This window comes from Daphnia pulicaria, chromosome 1 (genome assembly GCF_021234035.1).
Source record: "Daphnia pulicaria isolate SC F1-1A chromosome 1, SC_F0-13Bv2, whole genome shotgun sequence".
NCBI classification, from domain to species: Eukaryota; Metazoa; Arthropoda; class Branchiopoda; order Diplostraca; family Daphniidae; genus Daphnia; species Daphnia pulicaria.
Window position 1 is genome coordinate 16353129 of NC_060913.1, and position 20050 is coordinate 16373178.

Here is a 20050-nt window from a genome sequence, read left to right on the forward strand (position 1 = left end):
AATTCACTCTATTTCGCTTTGAAAGGGCTGAAAAACATTCTCACTAAGTTGCTCACGCCGGGCTTGAAATAATTCACCCTACTTTTCTCACGACGGGCTGAAAATAATTCACCATAAAGTGCTCACGCCGTGCTGAAAAGAATTCATCCTATATCGCTCACGCCGGGCTTAAACTAATTCACTCAATTTCGCTCACAACGGGCTGGAAATTATTCACCCTATTTCCCTCACAGCGGGCTTAAAATAATTCATCCTATTTCGCCCACGACGGGCTTAAAATAATCGACCGTACGTTGCTCACGCCGGGCTTAAAATAATGCACCCTTTTTCGTTTATTTTCGCTGACCATGACAATATAGATGTATGCACTACCATTTGATCACGTTGAGACTTGCCACGAAACACCACTGTTGGTGTAGTGGTTATAGCATTGGATTGGTAATTCAAGGGATGTTGGTTCAAACCCACTCTCGGCAAACAACTATCTACTGAATCAAATACTCTTAATATCGATAAAGTCAACTTCCGATGCAATTTAAACGCTTTTGCTCACGCTGAGTGATAACTATGACATTGTGTAAGTATGCGTTATCCAATTGGTCACGTCAGAACTTGATAATCTACACCGCTGATGGTGTAGGGGTTATAGCATTGGATTAGTAATCGAAAGGTTCTTGGTTCTAACCCACTATCGGCAAAAAAATATAAGCTAAAATCTAACAAGCAAATGAATCGCAAGTAGGTAATAATAAAAAAGATTTGACACTGTTACAATTTTGTCCGCAGATTAAATGACGATTTATAGCAATTCTGACCACATTCTTTCACAACTCCAAGGCTCAGTGGTTAGAGCGACGGATTCAAGATTCAGCGGACCAGAGTTCAAACAACACTCAAGACAGTTACCAGTAAATTGTAGAATACACGGGCAGGTACTCAATGGGTAAGGGATAAATAAATGGGTTGCTATAAAGTCAAGTGGGAATAAATACAGTAAAAAACAATAAATGTCAAGTAGAACATATCCAAATTCTGAATAAAACACAAGTCCCCGACACAAAATACTTCGAAAAATTCCAAGTCCCAAAACACCTTACAACACTAACTGCCTTACAGTGGGCAACGACAAAGTCCCCAAATGGAACCTAAGTACCACGAAAAAAAGTACAAGTCCAAAATCACACCCAAAATACTCAAATACCCGAGTTGTGTCAAATCCAACACAACCAAACTCTGAAAAATATAAGTCCCAAAATAAATCCAAAACTCAACCGATACTTGGTTGCAACGAAAAAAACTAAGTCCAAAAAAAAAACACCCAAAAGACCGACTGGCTCACGGTGGAAGATGTACAAGTCCATAAATGGATGAAAAAACAAGTCCCAGCGAGTAAGGAATTGGGCAGTGGGATTATACGAGCGGCGTTTTGCTCCATGTGTGCTGTGCTGTGCGCTTGGGTGATTGCGTCTAGCAAGGTGGTTCGCCGTCCTTGGACGGGCATCTGGTATACTAGTCTTCTACTACTCTATAAACCGCGGGCGTGGGTAGGTGACCTTGGGTTGTCTGTGATTCGGTGTGTTTGTTTGTTTGTTTGTTTGTCCCAACCGAGGTCCAGAGTCGTTTGTCTGTATCGGCGAGCCGCAACCAGTGGCGAAAGTTTTTTCGAATTGACTACTAAGCGAGGCGATATACACGTCAACTTTCCTCACCGTTTGTCCGTTTGCGCGCGCCTTTCTCGCCACACACACACGGGCTCGAACCGTTTGTGTTTTTTTTTTTTTTTTTGTGGGGGGGAGAGAGGGGGGTTGAATTTGTTAGTAGTCGGGAAGGGTTTTTTTTCCATCGGTTATATATGTCGATGTCCTCTATTAGATTCGAGTGTACTACTTGGGGTTTGAACCATGGTCGGAGAGGTGTTTCCGCCGCACATCCGATTGGGATGGCATTGTCGCACACACTCTAACCACTACACTATCAGAACTGATATCCATATCGAGTTGGAATTTGGACAGATGGTTGTTGTTGTTGTTGCGCTTCCAGTGTTTCGTGCGCGGCGCGCGCCGTTTGTCTTGGACATGTATTTTTACATCCAATTTCCTCTATAGAACTCCATCTTTCTAATGGTGTATTGGTTAGCGTGCACTGCTACCATGCGAGAGGTCTGAGGTTCGATCCCGGATCCAGGCGGTGCTATTATTTATTAATTTGCAATGTTCAATTTAGAGAAATTGGAGTATCTATCGGGATTTGAACCCGAATACTCATGCATGGTAAGCGAACTCGCTAACCACTTGCCCACCAATTAATATTCAAGGATGATTTCATTGAAGTGTGGTTTCAAACATCTCTGCATCTCGCGTTGCGAATGACACACAGGTGAGCGCGACGCGACGCACCATATCTCTACGACATATTTATAGATCCCGTTACTTACTTTGAAATACATATCTCTCTTGGTGTATTGGCTTGCGTGCTCGGCTAACATGCGAGAGGTCTGAGGTTCGATGCCGGATCAAGGCGCTGTTAATATTTATTAATTTGCAACGTTTTATTTGCAGAAATTGGAGTGTTTATCGGGATTTGAACCCGAAGACTCACGCATGGTAAGCGAACTTGCTAACCACTTGACCACCAATTGATGTTTTACCTTTTATCTTATTGACAAATTGTTTCAAACATGTCTGCGTCTCGCGTCAAGTCGCTGATGACGCACAGGTGAGCGCGACGCGACGCACCGTATCTTTACGACATATTTATAGATCCAATTCCCTTTAATGATTCCATATCTCTAATGGAATACTGGTTAGCGGGCCCGGCTACGAAGCGAGAGGTCCGAGGTTCGATCCCGGGTCAAGGAGAAGTTATGAATTGTTAATTTACAATGTACAATTTTTTCAATTTAGTAATTGGTGTCTATCGGGATTTGAACCTGAAAACTCACGCATGGTAAGCGAACTCACTAACCACTTGACCACCAATCGATATTATTCAATGAGCTCATTTAAGAGTAGTTTCAAACATTTTGGCGTCTCGCGTTACACACGTCGCGTAGATCTTGCCTCACACAGGTGAGCGCGACGTGGCGCACCGTATCTGTAAGACATATTTTTACATCCAATTCCCTCTATAAAATTTATCTCTCTAATAGTGTATTGGTTAGCGTGCTCGGCTAACATGTGAGAGGTCCGAGGTTCGATCCCGGGATGTGTTAAGGATAATTAAATTGCAATGAACAATGATCAATTTAGATATTGGAGTGCCAATCGGGATTTGAACCCAAGTATTCACGGATGGTAAGCGAACTTGCTAACCACTTGACCCCCAATTGATTTTTTTCCTTCGATCTTATTGACAAGTTGTTGCAAACATACCTGCGTCTCGCGTCACGTTGCTCATGACGCACTGGTGAGCGCGACGTGACGCACCGTGTCTTTAAGATATATTTTTACATCCCATTCCCTATACTGATTCCATCTCTCTAATGGTCTATTGATAGCGTGCTCGACTACGAAGAGAGAGGACCGAAGTTCGTTCCCGGGTTATTTCGCTGTTATGAATTATTAATCGCTGTTATGAATTATTAGTTTGCAATGTTCAAGTTTTTCAATTAAGAAATTAGCGGCTATCAGGATTTGAACCCGAGTACTCACGCATGGGAAGCTAACTTGCTAACCACTTGACCACCAATTAATATTTAGCTTTGATCTTATTGACAAGTTGTTTCAAAGATATCTGCGTCTCGCGTCACGTCGCTCATGACGCACAGGTGAGCGCGACGTGACGCACCGGATCTCTTAGACATATTTTTACATCCCATTCCCTTTATTGTTATCATCGTTCAAATGGTCTATTGGATAGCATGCCCGGCTACGAAGCAATTTATTATTTTTTGCAATTTATTAATTTGCAATTTGCAATTTTCATTATAGAAATTAGTGTCTGTCGGGATTTGAACCCGAGTTCTCACACATGATGGGCGAACTTGATAACCACTTGGTCACAAACTGATATTCATCATTGAGCTCATTTAAGAGTAATTTCAAACATTTCGGTGTCTCGAATTACACACGTCGCGTTACACTTGCCAAACACAGGTGAGCGCAACGCGACGCACCGTGTCTCTACGACATATTTTTACATCCAATTCTCTACATTGAACTTCATCTGTATAATGGTGTATTGGTTAGCGTCTACTGCTACCATGCGAGAGGTCCGAGGTTCGATCCCGGTCAATGTCTACTTTATTTAATGTTAACACGAATTAATTTAGAAATTAGGATTATATCGATATTATATCGAGTCACGTTGCTCATCGAGCAGACGATGGTAATCATTGTTGTTTACAACAACTGACACGTCAAATTTTGTCTCGAGTAATAGATTTCTTCGATTTTGATTTCTCGATTGCGATTGATTTCATACTCCAAACTGTGTAAATTCGAGACAAATTGGGTAAGTCAAACTGGTGTATCAAATAGATACAGTGTAAATATACAATTCTTTCATCATTTGTCAAACGTAAATATTTGTGATTGACTTATGTTTTGACTTACATGTAACAAGACAAAAAGTTTGACGAATTGGTGGCTTCATCGACTCTTTTCAAACTTTCAGCCAAATAAAGCAATAAACTTAATTGCCAGGTGACTTATATAGATTACATTTATCTCAATTGCAACAAATTCAACTGTTTCATGTTTTGCATTCTAGATTTCTCGGCCTGTTGTATATATAATCACAGTGACTGTGTTTCTACTTCAAGCCTGCGACTGGCATCTGGATTTTCATAGCCAGGTACAAGTATTGCCATTTTATTTCATTTCAATTACAAAAAAAAGATGATGAAAATATTTGTTTAATTCACCAGTTTGTAGTGTACTATCGAAAGGACTGCATTCCCTTCTTCGAGCCCATGACTGGCATCAGGATTATCATAGTCAGGTAAGATTTTTCAGTTCACTTTTATCCATTTGAACAAGCCCATGGTTTGAATCTTTGCTACGAACTCATAAGTCATTGTCTTCGACGATTTTCTTCTAATAATCATCCGCTCTCGGTGTAGTGGTTAGCGTGTTGGATTTCAAACACTGGGGTTAATGGTTCGGTTCTCGATAACAGTTTCTATATTAACGATGGTGAAAATTTTTGTAGTTACCAAACACGACCCTTTGAATTGTTTTTGAACACTCGAGTTCTTATACGTGTATGTAATTTGCATTTTAATTTTCAGCCTGTAGTGTACAATCGAGGTGAGTGCCTGCCTTCCTCACTTGCGGCCCATGACTGGCATCAGGAATTTAATTGTCAGGTACAAACATTGCAGTTTATTTCATTGCAATTAAAAACATTAGGATTAAAATATATTTTTGCATTCATTAGCCTGTAGTGTTATCGAAAGGACTGCATTTCCTTCTTCGAGCCCATGACTGGCATCAGGATTATCATAGTCAGGTAAGATTTTTCAGTTCACTTTTATCCATTCGAACAAGCCCATGGCATGAATCTTTGCTACGAATTCATAAGTGATTGTCTTCGACGATTTTCTTCCAATTTACATCCGCTCGTGGTGTAGTGGTTAGCGTGTTGGAAATCAAACACGGGGGTTAATGGTTCGGTTCTCGATGACAGCACATAAATTAACGGTGTTGAAAATTGTTGTATGTGCTAACAATCACGACCATTTGAATATTTTTTGTACTGTTTTTGAACACTCAAGTTCTTATACGTGTATGGATTTTGCATTTTAATTTTCAGCCTGTAGTGTACAATCGAGGTGAGTGCCTGCCTTCCTCACTTGCGGCCCATGACTGGCATCAGGAATTTAATTGTCAGGTACAAACATTGCAGTTTATTTCATTGCAATTAAAAACATTAGGATTAAATTATATTTTCCTTCATTAGCCTGTAGTGTTATCGAAAGGACTGCATTTCCTTCTTCGAGCCCATGACTGGCATCAGGATTATCATAGTCAGGTAAGATTTTTCAGTTCACTTTTATCCATTCGAACAAGCCCATGGCATGAATCTTTGCTACGAATTCATAAGTGATTGTCTTCGACGATTTTCTTCCAATTTACATCCGCTCGTGGTGTAGTGGTTAGCGTGTTGGAAATCAAACACGGGGGTTAATGGTTCGGTTCTCGATGACAGCACATAAATTAACGGTGTTGAAAATTGTTGTATGTGCTAACAATCACGACCATTTGAATATTTTTTGTACTGTTTTTGAACACTCAAGTTCTTATACGTGTATGGATTTTGCATTTTAATTTTCAGCCTGTAGTGTACAATCGAGGTGAGTGCCTGCCTTCCTCACTTGCGGCCCATGACTGGCATCAGGAATTTAATTGTCAGGTACAAACATTGCAGTTTATTTCATTGCAATTAAAAACATTAGGATTAAATTATATTTTCCTTCATTAGCCTGTAGTGTTATCGAAAGGACTGCATTTCCTTCTTCGAGCCCATGACTGGCATCAGGATTATCATAGTCAGGTAAGATTTTTCAGTTCTCTTTTATCCATTTGAACAAGCCCATGGCATGAATCTTTGCTACGAATTCATAAGTGATGGTCTTCGACGATTTTCTTCTAATAATCACCCGCTCTTGGTGTAGTGGTTAGCGTATTGGATTTCAAACACTACGATTAATGGTTCGGTTCTCGATGACAGCACATAAATTGGAGATGGTGAAAAATTGTTGCACGTGTCAGCAATGACGACCATGTGAATTAAATTTTGTATTAATTTTGAACACTCGAATTCTTATACGTGTATGTATTTTGCAATTTGTTTTTCAGCCTGTAGTTTACAATCGAATTGAGAGCCTTCCTCACTTTCGACCTACGACTGGCATCAGGAATTTAATTGTCAGGTACACTTTTTGTCGATTTCATTTATTTTAATGAAAACAATTAGCTTTCACAAATATTTTCATTCACCAGCCTGTAGTGTTCCGTCGAAGGTACTCCGTTTCTCGCTTCCAGCCAACGACCGGCATCAGGACTTTAATTGTCAGGTAAATTGTTTTTATTGTACCTTTTTTCCATTAGAACATGTTTATAGCACGTTTTATTACCTGCTATAAAATTGGTACTTGATAACTTAACAACTTTTTTGCCAAAAATTATTCTAAGTTGGTGTAATGGTTAACGTTCTAGCACGGTAATCTCGATCAACAGAGGCTCTGTGTTCAACTCTCGGGCGGTGTGTTTTAATTTAGAAGGAATGTTGTTCGATAATTGAAATTTATGTTAGTGGTTTGCTATGTTTTTGACTGTGTCCAATGCTCAACAAAAGAGACAGAGTTCAATTCAGTAGCTCTAGGCTACTATTTTTTTGTCGTCGAATCGCCGACCAATTTGTACCCAAACATGGTGTAGTGGTTATCACCTTCGGTTCCTAATCGAGTGGTCAAATGTTCGAATCTACTTCCAATCAAATTCGTTTTGGGTCTTTGTGAAGAATTTCGTTATTCTGTTGAACTTTGATTAAGTTGGCAATTGTTTATCATGTACTTCCTTCAAAAAAAAAAGAAACCAGAAATCGCCAGGTAACGGTGATTTTGTCGTCGATTTACTACATTTTTGTATCGGAACGTGGCGTTGTGGTTAGTGTGTTCGATTTCAAACGCACAGGTTGATGGTTCAAGTCTGGTCTCATAAAATAAACTTTACCAATAAAAATGTGCGCGTCAGTTACTGAAATTGGATAAGATTTCAATTTTTTACTGATACAAGCTTTTATTTTGCATTAAATAGCCTGTAATGCATCGAATTTGTGACCAGATCTTCAAGTCGCCATTCACTTCCGCTCCGAGATGTCTTCCAGCTTACTTCTAACTTCCTACGGCATCAGGACACTCATTGCTCAAGTAAAGTACTTTCCGAATTCCAACAATTTTAAGTCCGTAGCATGTTTTTATTAGCCTGCTAAAGACTTATTAGTTGTGGTGTCCGACGGTTTTCAGCCAATTTGTGCTGGTCTTGGTATAGAGGTTAGCATTTTGGCTTTTAACAGTCACAATTGCGATAAAAATCCCGATCAAGTCAGCATCAAGTTGAGCGCAAATGAAAATAATTGCATAATTGTTGACATTTTTGGGGGTCAGTCATTGTAAAACGAACAGTCGACAACCGGAGAGGAGCTAACCTGCGATGCGTATTTGTTTATCAGATGTGAACCTTAACCGGGCTGTACCACTGGGATATTGAGCACCGGTTGTGTCGACGGCTTACGTTCGAATTTGTGTTTAATTTTAAGCTTTTTGAAATTTTTGCGGTGTAAAGCCCTCCAAAAGCCCTCCAAAAAAGCCCTCCACTGATAGAAGCGAATTTTTTTTGATAAATTAGGGGTTATTTTGCTGATTTGAAAATGCCACCGCGTCGCGAATTAACTCGAGAGGAAAAAGATGAGAAGAATAGGAAGGCTAGGGAAAAAAGAAGTAACGAAGACCCGGAGGCTAAGGAAGTGCGATTGGCGGCTAATAGGGAAAGGGCCAAGATCGCTCGTGAAGAGAAGCGACGTCGGCTCAATCCCGAAGAAGTTCAGGTTGCAAAAAATTTGAATGCGAAAAAGGCTAGGGAAGAGCGTCAGGCAGAGGCACCTGACGAGAGAGCGTTGAGGCAGAGGTTAGATGCTGAGCGGAAGAGAGTCGCCCGTGCTAACGAGACTCAGGTTGAACATGAAGCTAGACTGCATGATCAGCGAATCCGTCAGCAACTCCTTCGACAGGAACAAGCGGAAGAAGAAAATCGTGCTCGACTGTTAGCCGAGGCGGAGCGGCAAGCAGTTTTTCGTCAAGAAGAAGAAAATCGTGCGCGACTGTTAGCCGAGGTGGAGCGGCAAGCAGTTCTTCGTCAAGAAGAAGAAAATCGTGCGCGACTGTTAGCCGAGGCGGAGCGGCAAGCAGATCTTCGTCAAGATGAACAAATTCGAGCTCGATTGCAAGCCGAGGCAGAGCGGCAAGCTGCTCTTCGTCAACAAGAAGCAGCAATTATTCTACGAGCGATGAATCAGAGACCTGCATGTGATCGCCCAAGAGTTGTTCTTGCTAATGATGCTGTGGCAGAGCGTCCAGCAAGACAACAACATCAGGCAAGAAAGAGAGCTGCTGACGACACCGAAACTGCTGAAGAACAACGAGCTAGGTTGCAAGCCCAGGCATTGCGGAAGAAATTTCTGCGGAGAGATGAATCGGAAGCAGAGAGATCAGCAAGACTTCAAGATCAGGCATTGAGGCAAAAATCTCTGCGGAACGAGGAATCTGAAGCAGAGAGATCTTCTAGACTTTGTGAGCAGGCCTTGCGTCAAAATTCTTTGCGGAAAGAGGAATCTGAAGCAGAGAAGTGGGCTAGACAACGAGCGCAGGCGCTACGCCAAAAAACTCTGCGGAATGAGCAAATTGAAGCAGAGAAATTGGCAAGACTCCGGGAACAGACCTTGCAGCAAAATTCTCTGCGGAAAGAAGAATCCGAAGCAGAAAAATGGGCAAGACAGCGGGCACAGGCACTACGACAGAAATCTCTACGGGATAAGGAACTTGTAGCAGAGAGGCTTGCTCGACTTGGCGATAAGTCATTACGCCAGGAAGCTGTACGTTGCAGAGCAACAGGAGAAGAAAGATTGGAGCGTGCTATGGCTGATAGATTTTTTCACGAAGTAAATCTCCTCAACGAAACTGAGCAGGAAGCTGCAGAACGACGTGAGCAGCACACAGAAGTCATGACTGATTATAGAGCGACTGAAAATGAGGAAGAAACAGCTGATAGGCGTGAAGAGGATAGGTTGCGAACAGAGCTACAGCGAGAACATCAATTTGAACGAGAGCGAGAAGAGGAAGAACTGCGAGCAAGAAATGCGCTTCAACACGCCGAAATTGTTCCCGTTGAAACCGCAGACCACGAAGCTTTTCTTCGTGAGATGCACCTTGATCGCAACCGTGCTGGAAATCGGCGAACGCATCGGATAGCTTGCAAAGACATTGTTGTAGAGGATCGGGTTCATTTGCTTGACATTGGAGATTTGACCAAGATTTGTGCTGAGTGTGACGCCAAACACTTTGAAAAAGAGATGCCAAAAGATCAAAAGTTTCAGCGATGCTGCGGAAAGGGAAAAGTAATTATTCCACCACCAAAGCCATGTCCGCAACCCTTGGCCAGTCTCTTGCAAAATCAGCATCGAAAGTCCAAGCAATTCATGAAGCAAATTCGAAACTACAACAGTGCTCACGCTTTTGCTTCGCTTGGAGCAAACCAATCTCCACCACCAAACCGAGGCCCCTACTGCTATCGAATTCATGGCCAGATTTACCATCAAATCACTCCGCTTGGTCCAACACCAAATCCCAGATATGCAGATCTGTATTTTTTGGACTCGGCGCAGGCCACTGATTATAGGGCAAATATCCAGGCAATGTCGGGTTGTTGTAGAATATTGATGGAAGAATTGGACGCTATGCTTCGAGAGAAGAATCCGTACGCCTTGGTTTACAAGATGATGCGCCAAGTTCTTGAAGAAGAATACGTTCAACGCCAGGCCGCAAATCTTCCTCACTACACTGTCGGCATGATCATCACTTGTGATAGAAGAAATGTCGACCAGCGGCGCTACAACTGCCCGACGGCCCACGAGATAGCAGTAGTATTCAAAAGCTCTGATGGAGCTCCGCCATCCAACAGAGATATTCGTGGCCATCTCTATATTCCCGTCAGAGGCCGACGTTTCATCCAGATTAACACACAGAAGCCCATGTGTGATCCGATGTGTTATCCTCTGCTATTCCCCAACGGTGAAGATGGTTGGCATGCTCACATGAATTATAACACCACCAGTCGGAGGGAAAGAGATGAAGCAGCAGCAATGGCAATGATTGTTGATGAGGATGAAGACGAGCAGATTGATCCCCTGTGGCCCAACCCCAGAGTGTTAATTCGTGAAGAAGTCGCCGCAGCAGATGGCAATGCTGAGATTGAAAATGAGCGAAATGTAGAACCGGAACCAGCCGAAGCAGACGAGAACGATGATCAACAACCAAACAGGAACAGAGGCCCACGCTCAAGAGTGACGCAAGCCGAGTTCTACAGTTCAATCATGTCAATCCGCGGTGATTTCAATATCGTTTTGTCCGGGGGTGCCCTCACTCAGCAATATTTTGTCGATTCTTACGTCAAGACCGAGGGGAATCGCATAGATTGGCTCAGAAAACACCAGACAGAGCTGCATGTTGAGCGCTACTGCGGTCTGATGGATTACATCAACAATCGAGCGGAAAGAGAAAATGTGGAAGTTGGCACTATCTACATTCTCCCTTCGTCCTTCATTGGCAGTCCTCGAGCCATGAAGCAAAATTATCAAGACGCGATGGCAATTGTTGCCAAATTTGGAAAACCAACTTTTTTTTTAACGTTTACTTGCAATCCCAAGTGGAGAGAAATTACGGCAAATATTGCGAACTATCAGACAGCTTCTGATCGTCCCGATATGGTCGCACGAGTCTTCCACTTGAAGAAAAAAGAGTTGGTCGACGACATCGAGAAAAAGCAAGTTTTGGGTTTCGCCACAGCTCATATCGAAGTCATCGAATTTCAAAAACGCGGTCTTCCTCATTGCCACATGCTGATCTGGATCGATAAGAGAGATGCCCCTTTATCACCAGAAGATATGGACAAGACCATTTGTGCGGAAATTCCCGACAAGTCCCTCCATCCAAGACTCTACGCCGCTGTTATGGCTCACATGATCCACGGCCCGTGTGGAGCCATCAACAAAAAGTCTCCTTGCATGGATGTTGAAGGGTGCACCAAAAAGTTTCCGAAAGATTTCATCGCAGGAACCATCATCAACGACAACGGCTATCCGACTTATAGAAGAAGAGACACTGGAGTTAAACATCCGTTGAAAAGAGGGAATGTCGTCTATGAAGTAGACAACAGATGGGTTGTGCCTTATAACCCTTGGTTGCTGCTGAAATATGACTGTCACATAAACCTCGAATCCTGCGCTTCACTCACCAGTGTCAAATACATCTTTAAGTACGTGTACAAAGGCCATGACAGCGGAAACATTGAGACAAAAAAGGGAACGCATCAGCAAGTTGAAGGTGAAGATGAGCCGACATTCGTGTGGGACGAAATCACTACTTTTTTGGACACGCGTTACGTCAGCGCACCAGAAGCCGCCTGGAGAATCAATAAGTTTCCCCTCAGCAATCGTTCCCATGTCATCTTCCGACTTGCCGTACATCTTCCATTGGAACAGTCCGTCTTTTTTCACCCGGGCAACGAGGAACAAGCAGTCGCCAACGCCGCTTTGAAAGAAACGACTTTAACTGCTTTTTTCATCTTGAACCGGGATAATGAAGAAGCGAGGCAGTATTTTTACAGAGAGATTGTCAACCATTTTGCTTTCGTCAAGGTTGGTGGCCGTAATTTCTGGAAGCGACGAGTTCAAAATCTCAAAATCATTGGCCGATTGTACACGGTGAGTGTCCGTCAAATTGAGCGATTCTGCCTGCGCTTGCTCCTCATTAACGTCAAAGGACCGACCAGTTTTGAAAATCTTCGAACAGTCAACGGTGTAATTTTACCGACGTTTAAAGCAGCCGCCGCTGCCTTAAATTTGTTGGAAGATGACAGCGTTTGGGAGAGGACACTGGACGATGCGGCCGCCTTTGAAATGCCAGAACGATTGCGACAGCTTTTTGTTGACATTTGTCTGTTTTGCAATCCTACGGATGCTCTTTATCTCTTTGAGCGATCTTTGCCTCAGCTAATGGAAGATTTTATTCGTAATGGTCACGACGCCGAAATAGCAAAAAACTTGACTTTGAAATTTATTCAAGACAAGCTACTTCTCAACAATCAAACGATGGAAAATCTCTCATTGCCTGTTCCTGATTTTCAGCTTATTCATCGTCTTATCGCGGCTCAACTCGAAGAAAATGCTGAAATTTCTATGAGAGAGAAGAGAAGATTAGGTGAATTGATGGTTAGTCAGTTGAACGAAGGTCAACGGGCTGCCTTCGATCAAGTCATGGCTGCCGTCAACGATACTGAAAATGCAATTCCGCATCAGTATTTCTTGGATGGCCCTGGAGGAACGGGGAAGACGTTCCTGTACAACACTCTCATCACCGTACTGCAGGGACAAGGGAAAACAGTGATCGCCGTTGCGTCTACCGGCATCGCTTCTACGTTGTTGATTGACGGCACAACGTATCATTCCCAATTCAAGATTTACCCTCCAATCACTGAAGCGACCAGATCAAAAATCGAAGATGGTAGCTTCCTCGCCCATTTGATCAGAAGTGCAGTTCTCATCATTTCTGACGAAGCCACCATGAAGACAAATCACGCCCTTAGTGCTTTCAATTTCCTGTTCCAAAAGTTGCACAAGAACAATCTTCCTCACGGTGGTAAAGTGCTCCTTCTTGGTGGCGATTTTCGTCAGTGTTTACCGGTCGTCCGACACGGAAACAGGGTGACAGTGCTGGAAGTCACTATCCGAAACAATGACACTTGGCCTCAGTTTCAACAACTTCGTCTGACTCAAAATATGCGTACCGTGGCCGGCAGTCAAGACTACGCCGATTGGCTCATTCAGCTTGGAAACGGAACTCTACCGACGCATCCAAAATTGAACATCCCCGATATGATTGAAATTCCTAAAGAATTTTTCAATTATAACCGGAGTTTAGTCGAGCACGTCTTTGGTGATCCTGCTCAACTGTTAGATCCTGTCGTATCTCAACAAATATGCAGTCGCGCTATTCTTTGTCCGAAAAACGGCGATTGCTTACGAATCAACAATCAGATCATCAAAGACATGCCCGGTACGCTTCATGAGTACAGAAGCATCGATACCATCGACTCTGACGACCCTGAAGAAATTTCAAATTACCCAACCGAAGTTCTCAACTCCTTTGACGTCTCCGGAATTCCCACCCATTTGCTGAAAATGAAAGTGGGAGCCGTCATCATTCTTCTGAAGAATATCGATTCGCGTCAGGGACTTTGCAATGGGACCCGGCTCATCATCAGGGCGCTTAGAGAAAATCTGATCGTTGCAGAAATTGCTGCTGGAAAAAACAAGGGGCACATCGTCTACATCCCGCGGATGATGATGTCCCCAACTGATTCGGATCTTCCAGTCATCCTCAAGAGGCTCCAGTTTCCCGTTTTGTTGGCGTTTGCGATGACCATCACAAAGTCACAGGGCCAAACGTTTGATCGGGTCGGAATATTACTTCCAGAACCCGTCTTCAGTCATGGCCAGCTGTATGTGGCCTTCTCCAGAGCTACATCGAAAGACGGTTTATTTTGATTTCTTATACATTTTTAAAATTAATAGTTTCATGAAATATTCAATAATTCTAATATTTTTTGTGTTCCCTCCCAAAAAGGAGTCCGAGTCGAGATTGCTGAGTCTGGGAAACAAGGCAAGCTTCTCAAAAATCATCCGACAGCCACCGAAGAAGAAAAGAAAAAGGTGTTTACTTTAAATGTTGTCTTTAAAGAAGTTTTATTGTAACCATTTTAGACAACTGCAATTTAAACATATAGTCAAACATTCTCAAATCTAATTAAGAAATATTGATTTTTTGGTGAATACATTAATACATTCCCTTCCATTCCTTTCCTTCCCAAGAGGAACTAAATTCCGCCTCGGCCTACGGGCCAAAAAAAGGAGCACGGGCATGGCCATGGGGGCAGTTCCCATGTGCGCTCAACCGTGAATTAATAAACCTTATAAATAATAAACAATGGTCTTTCTCAAGATTTTATAAAACTTTTATTTTCATAACTAATTCTACAAGAATTTTTATTTGTACGAGCAATAATGAACACTCAAAACAAAATTTTTCAAGACTTGAAGCCTAAGACAGAAATAAGCAATAACTGTTGCATGGCCAAAATTCATCAATTTTATTTCAGATTTAAATTTGATCATTTCAATTTATTTTTTTCCATTTTATCCTAAACAAATTTCATCCACTTGAATTAGCTATGTCACTGATTGAACAATATGACGTTTTTTTTCTGGAAAGATAGACTTTTACTTAACATACCTAAAGTCGTTGACGGATGAATAGGAATCCTTATACTACTAAAAAGTCATGGACGGATGAATAGAATGTCAATACTACTCACACTCTCCTTTAAAACAGAAAAGGACTCAAATTTTTCAGCAAACACAACGTAGTCACATGGTGTAGTGGATAAAGTGCCGGACTATAAAGAAAGCGGTCTACGGTTCAAGTCCAGATCAGTGGTTTTCAATTTATCACTTAGGAAATTAGTCATATAATGTTAATTACTACTTTATTATTTGTGCGTTTACATGAATGATTTACTATTTACGTAATTTCTTAATCTGAAGCTTATCAAAAATCGAAAATAACACAAAAACCAATAATATTTTCAATATTTCAAATTTATGCAATGTTCCGTGGTGTATGATGAAGCAGATGCTAATGAAGCAAATAGTCTTATTATTGAAAACTTCAAAATGCGATGTAAATAAAATTTCTTTGCTCACGCTGGGTGATAACTATGACAATGTGTAAGTATGCGCTATCCAACTGGTCACATCGGATATTATTTGTAAACACCGTTGTTGATGTAGTGGTTATAGCATTGCATTAGTAAGTCAAAAGTGTTTGGATTAAACCCCCTCTCAAGCAAGCAAATAGTACCCGAAACGATGAATTCTTAAAATGAAGTAAATAAATTGTTTTTGTTCTTGCTGGGCGATGATACTGAAAATGAAGAAGTATGCACTATCCAGCGGACATCGTCAAGAATTTGGAGAACACACCGCCGATGGTGTAGTGGTTACAGCAATGGATTAGTAATTCAAAGGATGTTGGTTCAAATCCACTCTCAGTATAACTATAAAATAGCACTCAAAAAATAGCATGCAAATGAATGGAAAGCTGGAAAAGAATAAATCTTTACATGAATGATTTACTATTAACGTAATTTCTAGATCTAAAGCTTTATAATAAAAAAATACGTAAACCAATAATATTTTCAATATTTCAATTTTATGCAATGTTCCGTGGTGTATGATGAAGCAGATGCTTATGAAGCAAATAGTCTTATTATAGATAAATTCAAACTCCGATGTAAATAAAATGTCTTTGCTCACGCTGTGTGATATCTATGACAATGTGTAAGTATGCGTTATCCACCTTTAACGTCAGATATTTATTGTAAATACCGTTGCTAATGTAATGGTTATAGCGTTGAATTGGTAATTCAAAGGTGGGTGGTTCAAACCCCCTCTCAGGCAAGCAAATAGTTCCCAAAACAATGAATTCTTAAACTGCAGCAAATAAATTGTTTTTGTTCTTGCTGGGCGATGACACTGACAATGAAGAAGTATGCACTATCCAGCTGATATCGTCAAGATTTGCAAAATACCACAGCCAATGGTGTAGTGGTTATAGTATTGGTTTGTTACTTCAAGGAATGTTGGTTCAAACCCACTCACAGCATAACTATAAAAATGCACTCAAATTGCATGCAAATGAATCGTAATTTGGAAAAGAACAAAGTTTTACATGAATGACTTACTATTAACGTAATTTGTAAGTCTAAAGCTTTATCGAAAAAAATACAAAACCAATAAAATTTTCAATATTTCAAAATTCTGTATCGTTCCGTGGTGTAGCGGTTAAAGTAATGAAATGCGATTCCTAAGATCAATGGTTCAAATCTAAATTTCGAAAATAATGAATTCATATTACATTTTCAATATTTATGTAATAAGGATAATGATAAAAATTATAGTGGTTGAAAAAACTCTTACTCATACAATGTCCAATTCAAAGTACAATGTTCTACTTTTCTTCTTTTGAGTTCCATCAAAAATATAAAAAAAAACGAATATAGCATTAAAATAAGTCTCCATAGTGTAGTGGTTATAGAGATGGAATATAAATCCTTAAGGTCAAAAAGTCAATGGTTCAAATCAAGAATCAAAGAGAAGTAGAGCTACGTACTTATATGGATTTTAAAATATTGAGAACATCAATTATGAAGTTGGAAAAAATAAAAAAAAGCAAACTAAATGAATATTCTAATACTCTGTTTATTACTGATCAATAACCAACAGATCAACAAAATTAACAAATAACAAACAAAGAAAAAAAATTAAACAAATCGAACAAAAATCATCTAAATCACATCTCCAAACATTCTCTGTGCCTCAGCTTCATCCTTGCACATTTTGGAGCGGAATGAAGCCAGCTCCTTTTTGGCCCATGCCTCATTCCGCTTAGATCTTTCCAAAGCAGCTTCAGCACTAAAATGAAAAAAAAAATTACATAAAAAAACAAACATGAAATAACTTGGATAAACTTACTTCTGTCGGTTTTTCTTAAATTTTTCGTACCGAGTTTTCAGCTGCACTCCACGTAATAGATTGGATCTTCTCCTATCTTCAATCCTCTGAAATTCTGAAATCGTCCAAGATTGAAGAAAGGAGACAGGTGGGGAAGACGGCGGGGTATTGAAATCCATATCCATGGATGCTAAAACCCCGTCAACTTCGTCATCACCCAGTGGATTTTCTTCAGGGACAACCACTTGAGGAGACAAAGAGACGGGGGGAGAAACAACAGGCAAATCTATCAAACAAAAAAAAAACAATGAATAGAACAGAAATATTGGATAACATTAAGAAGACTTACCAGAATTGGGTATTCCATCACGGACAACCACTTGAGGAGACAAAGAAACGGGGGGAGAAGCAACAAGCAAATCTATGATACAAAAAAAACAATAAATATAACAGAAATATTGGATAACATTAAAGAGACTTACCAGAGTTGGGCATGTTGTCAAGGGGAAGTTCAGAGAGAATGTGAAAAACAATTATTCGTTGACTTACCAGCAAGATAATAAGCCGCCAAACGAAATAAAAGCACAAAACATAAGCTTCCCTCCAAAAAACCACGCCCACTGGTTGCAATTTTTATCGTTGATATAATGATTTTGAACACGTGAAAAAAATTAAGCATTGCCTCTCCCCAAACCAGGTGTTGAGGGTTGGATTTTTTTTATTGATATTCAATGTCCTCCAATATTTATGTATGTGTAGTACTTGGGGTTTGAACCATAATCGGTGAGGTGTTACCGCCACATACATGTAAGGGCATGGCATTGTAACACACACTCTAACCACTACACTATCAGAACTAATATCATTATCGAGTTCCAATTTCGACAAATGGTTGTCGCGCTTCACGTTTTTTTTATTAACGTGTAACTACGACATATTTATAAATCCCATTACTTCTATTAAATTCCATCTCTTTCATGGTGTATTGGGTAACGTTCTCTGCTATCATACAAGATGTCCGAGTTTCGATACTTGGTTAAGGCGCTTTAATTCAATAATAATTCAAACATTTATTTTCAATTTTGAAATTGGTGTTTTTAGGGAATTGAACCCGAACATAACGCATAGAAAGCGAACTCGCTAACCAATCGATCACCAATTGATATTCAATTTTGATCTCATTGACAAGTGGTTTCAAACATCTCTGCATCTCGCGTTGCAACTGGCACACAGGTGAGTGCGACGAACCGTGTCTCTACGACATATTTATACATTCCATAACATATAGTGTATTCCATCTCTCTCATTGTGTATTGGTTAGCGTGCTTGATTGTCATGCGAGAAATCCGAGGTTCAAACTCCGGGTAAAGTCACAGTTGCTAATTATTAATTCGGTCATCAATATATTTTAGAAACTATTGTTTATCGGGAGTTGAACCCGAGTACTCACTCATAGTAAGAGAATTCGCTAACCACTTGACCACCTATTGACACCAATACCGATTGATCCTACAGAATCCATTGGGCCATGATTGGATGTATGAGAAATCTAATGACAGTGGTTTAACTGGTAAATTATTTGTCCACAGGCAGAAAATTTAAGCGCACGCTCACGCTTAACGGGCAGGGAATTTTAAATGTCCTTCAGAATACGCTGGGCCATAAGTGGATGTATAAGAAATCTATTGACAGTGGTTTAATTGGTAAATGCGTAACTGAGTTCAACGGGCAGATAGTGTTCAAGTTACAAAAAAACGAGGATACCTTCATCGCGATTCGAGCCCGTGGCGGTGGGGCCCCCGAAGGGGCACCCCCGCGGCCGCGAGAGCTCGTGGTGAAGGAATTCGAGGGAATTTGTCGGGGCAAACGCAAGGTATTAGAGATTCAATAACATTGGTTCAACTTGCGAATGATTTGTCCACGGCAGGAAATTTAATTTAAACTGTTAAAAAACGTGGAGGAAATTTTAAGTGTCCTACAAAACACGTTGGGTGAAACATAACATCTACAAATTTGTACACATTGGGCCACGAGTAATTGCAACTAATTCGCTAACGTCGGGTGATGAATTTTTATACCTAGCAAATTTTAATGTTCAAAATCGATGTTGCCTTACATTGGTCGATGGCTTCCTTTTAAGAAAATGTGTCAACACATCTCATTAGCCAAGTTGTTAGAGAATAAGATTCAAGTAACGATGGGCTGTTGTTCAAACCGGCAATGAGGAATGTATAGACGAAAACAGGAAATTATGAGGTATTCAGATTGAAAGCCAAGTAAATTATTTCAAACACTTTGTCAATTTTTATTTTCACAATTTATGAGTATTGAACCTAAAGACATAAATGTGCTATGCGAACACTCTAACCAATACACCACCAATAATGTATTTTACTATTACCTCTCAAGTGGTTATTCGAATTTTATATGCGAAGCTGAGTTTTGTAATTTTCATTAAAATACAGGAGCAAATACTTACTGGCCAAAGAATTACGTCGTGCGATTAATATTTATTGGTATTTAGGGAAAATCCGAATTTACTTAAGTGGCTGATGACTTTTCCCCCTGTTTAACTGATAATACAACTCAACAGCTCAGTGGTTAGAGCATTGGATCCAGGATACAACGGCCCGTTGTTCAAGCCCACATCGAGATAAGTACGAGATACATGTGAGTCTAAGGGGAAGGATTACATGAGGGAGGA

At 40.6% G+C, this 20050-nt stretch overlaps 1 protein-coding gene across 1 annotated transcript; it reads left to right on the forward strand.

Annotated features, from left to right (window-relative positions):
* The first annotated feature begins 5132 nt into the window (after positions 1-5132).
* Positions 5133-14529, forward strand: LOC124343503. Its single transcript, XM_046796866.1, has 14 exons — positions 5133-5147; positions 5231-5308; positions 5380-5451; positions 5755-5832; positions 5902-5973; positions 6277-6354; positions 6424-6495; positions 6801-6874; positions 6919-7018; positions 7161-7164; positions 7788-7873; positions 7928-8115; positions 8352-14311; positions 14402-14529. Exons 1-14 carry the CDS (start codon positions 5133-5135, stop codon positions 14527-14529), a joined length of 7005 nt encoding a protein of 2334 aa, XP_046652822.1.
* The last annotated feature ends 5521 nt before the right edge of the window (positions 14530-20050 follow it).

Excerpts from the sequence above, each read along its gene's own strand:
- LOC124343503 (XM_046796866.1), top strand. Across the intron at positions 5,833-5,901 it reads ATCAGGAATTTAATTGTCAG|CCTGTAGTGTTATCGAAAGG; the intron begins GTACAAACATTG and ends TTCCTTCATTAG. Across the intron at positions 5,974-6,276 it reads ATCAGGATTATCATAGTCAG|CCTGTAGTGTACAATCGAGG; the intron begins GTAAGATTTTTC and ends TTTAATTTTCAG.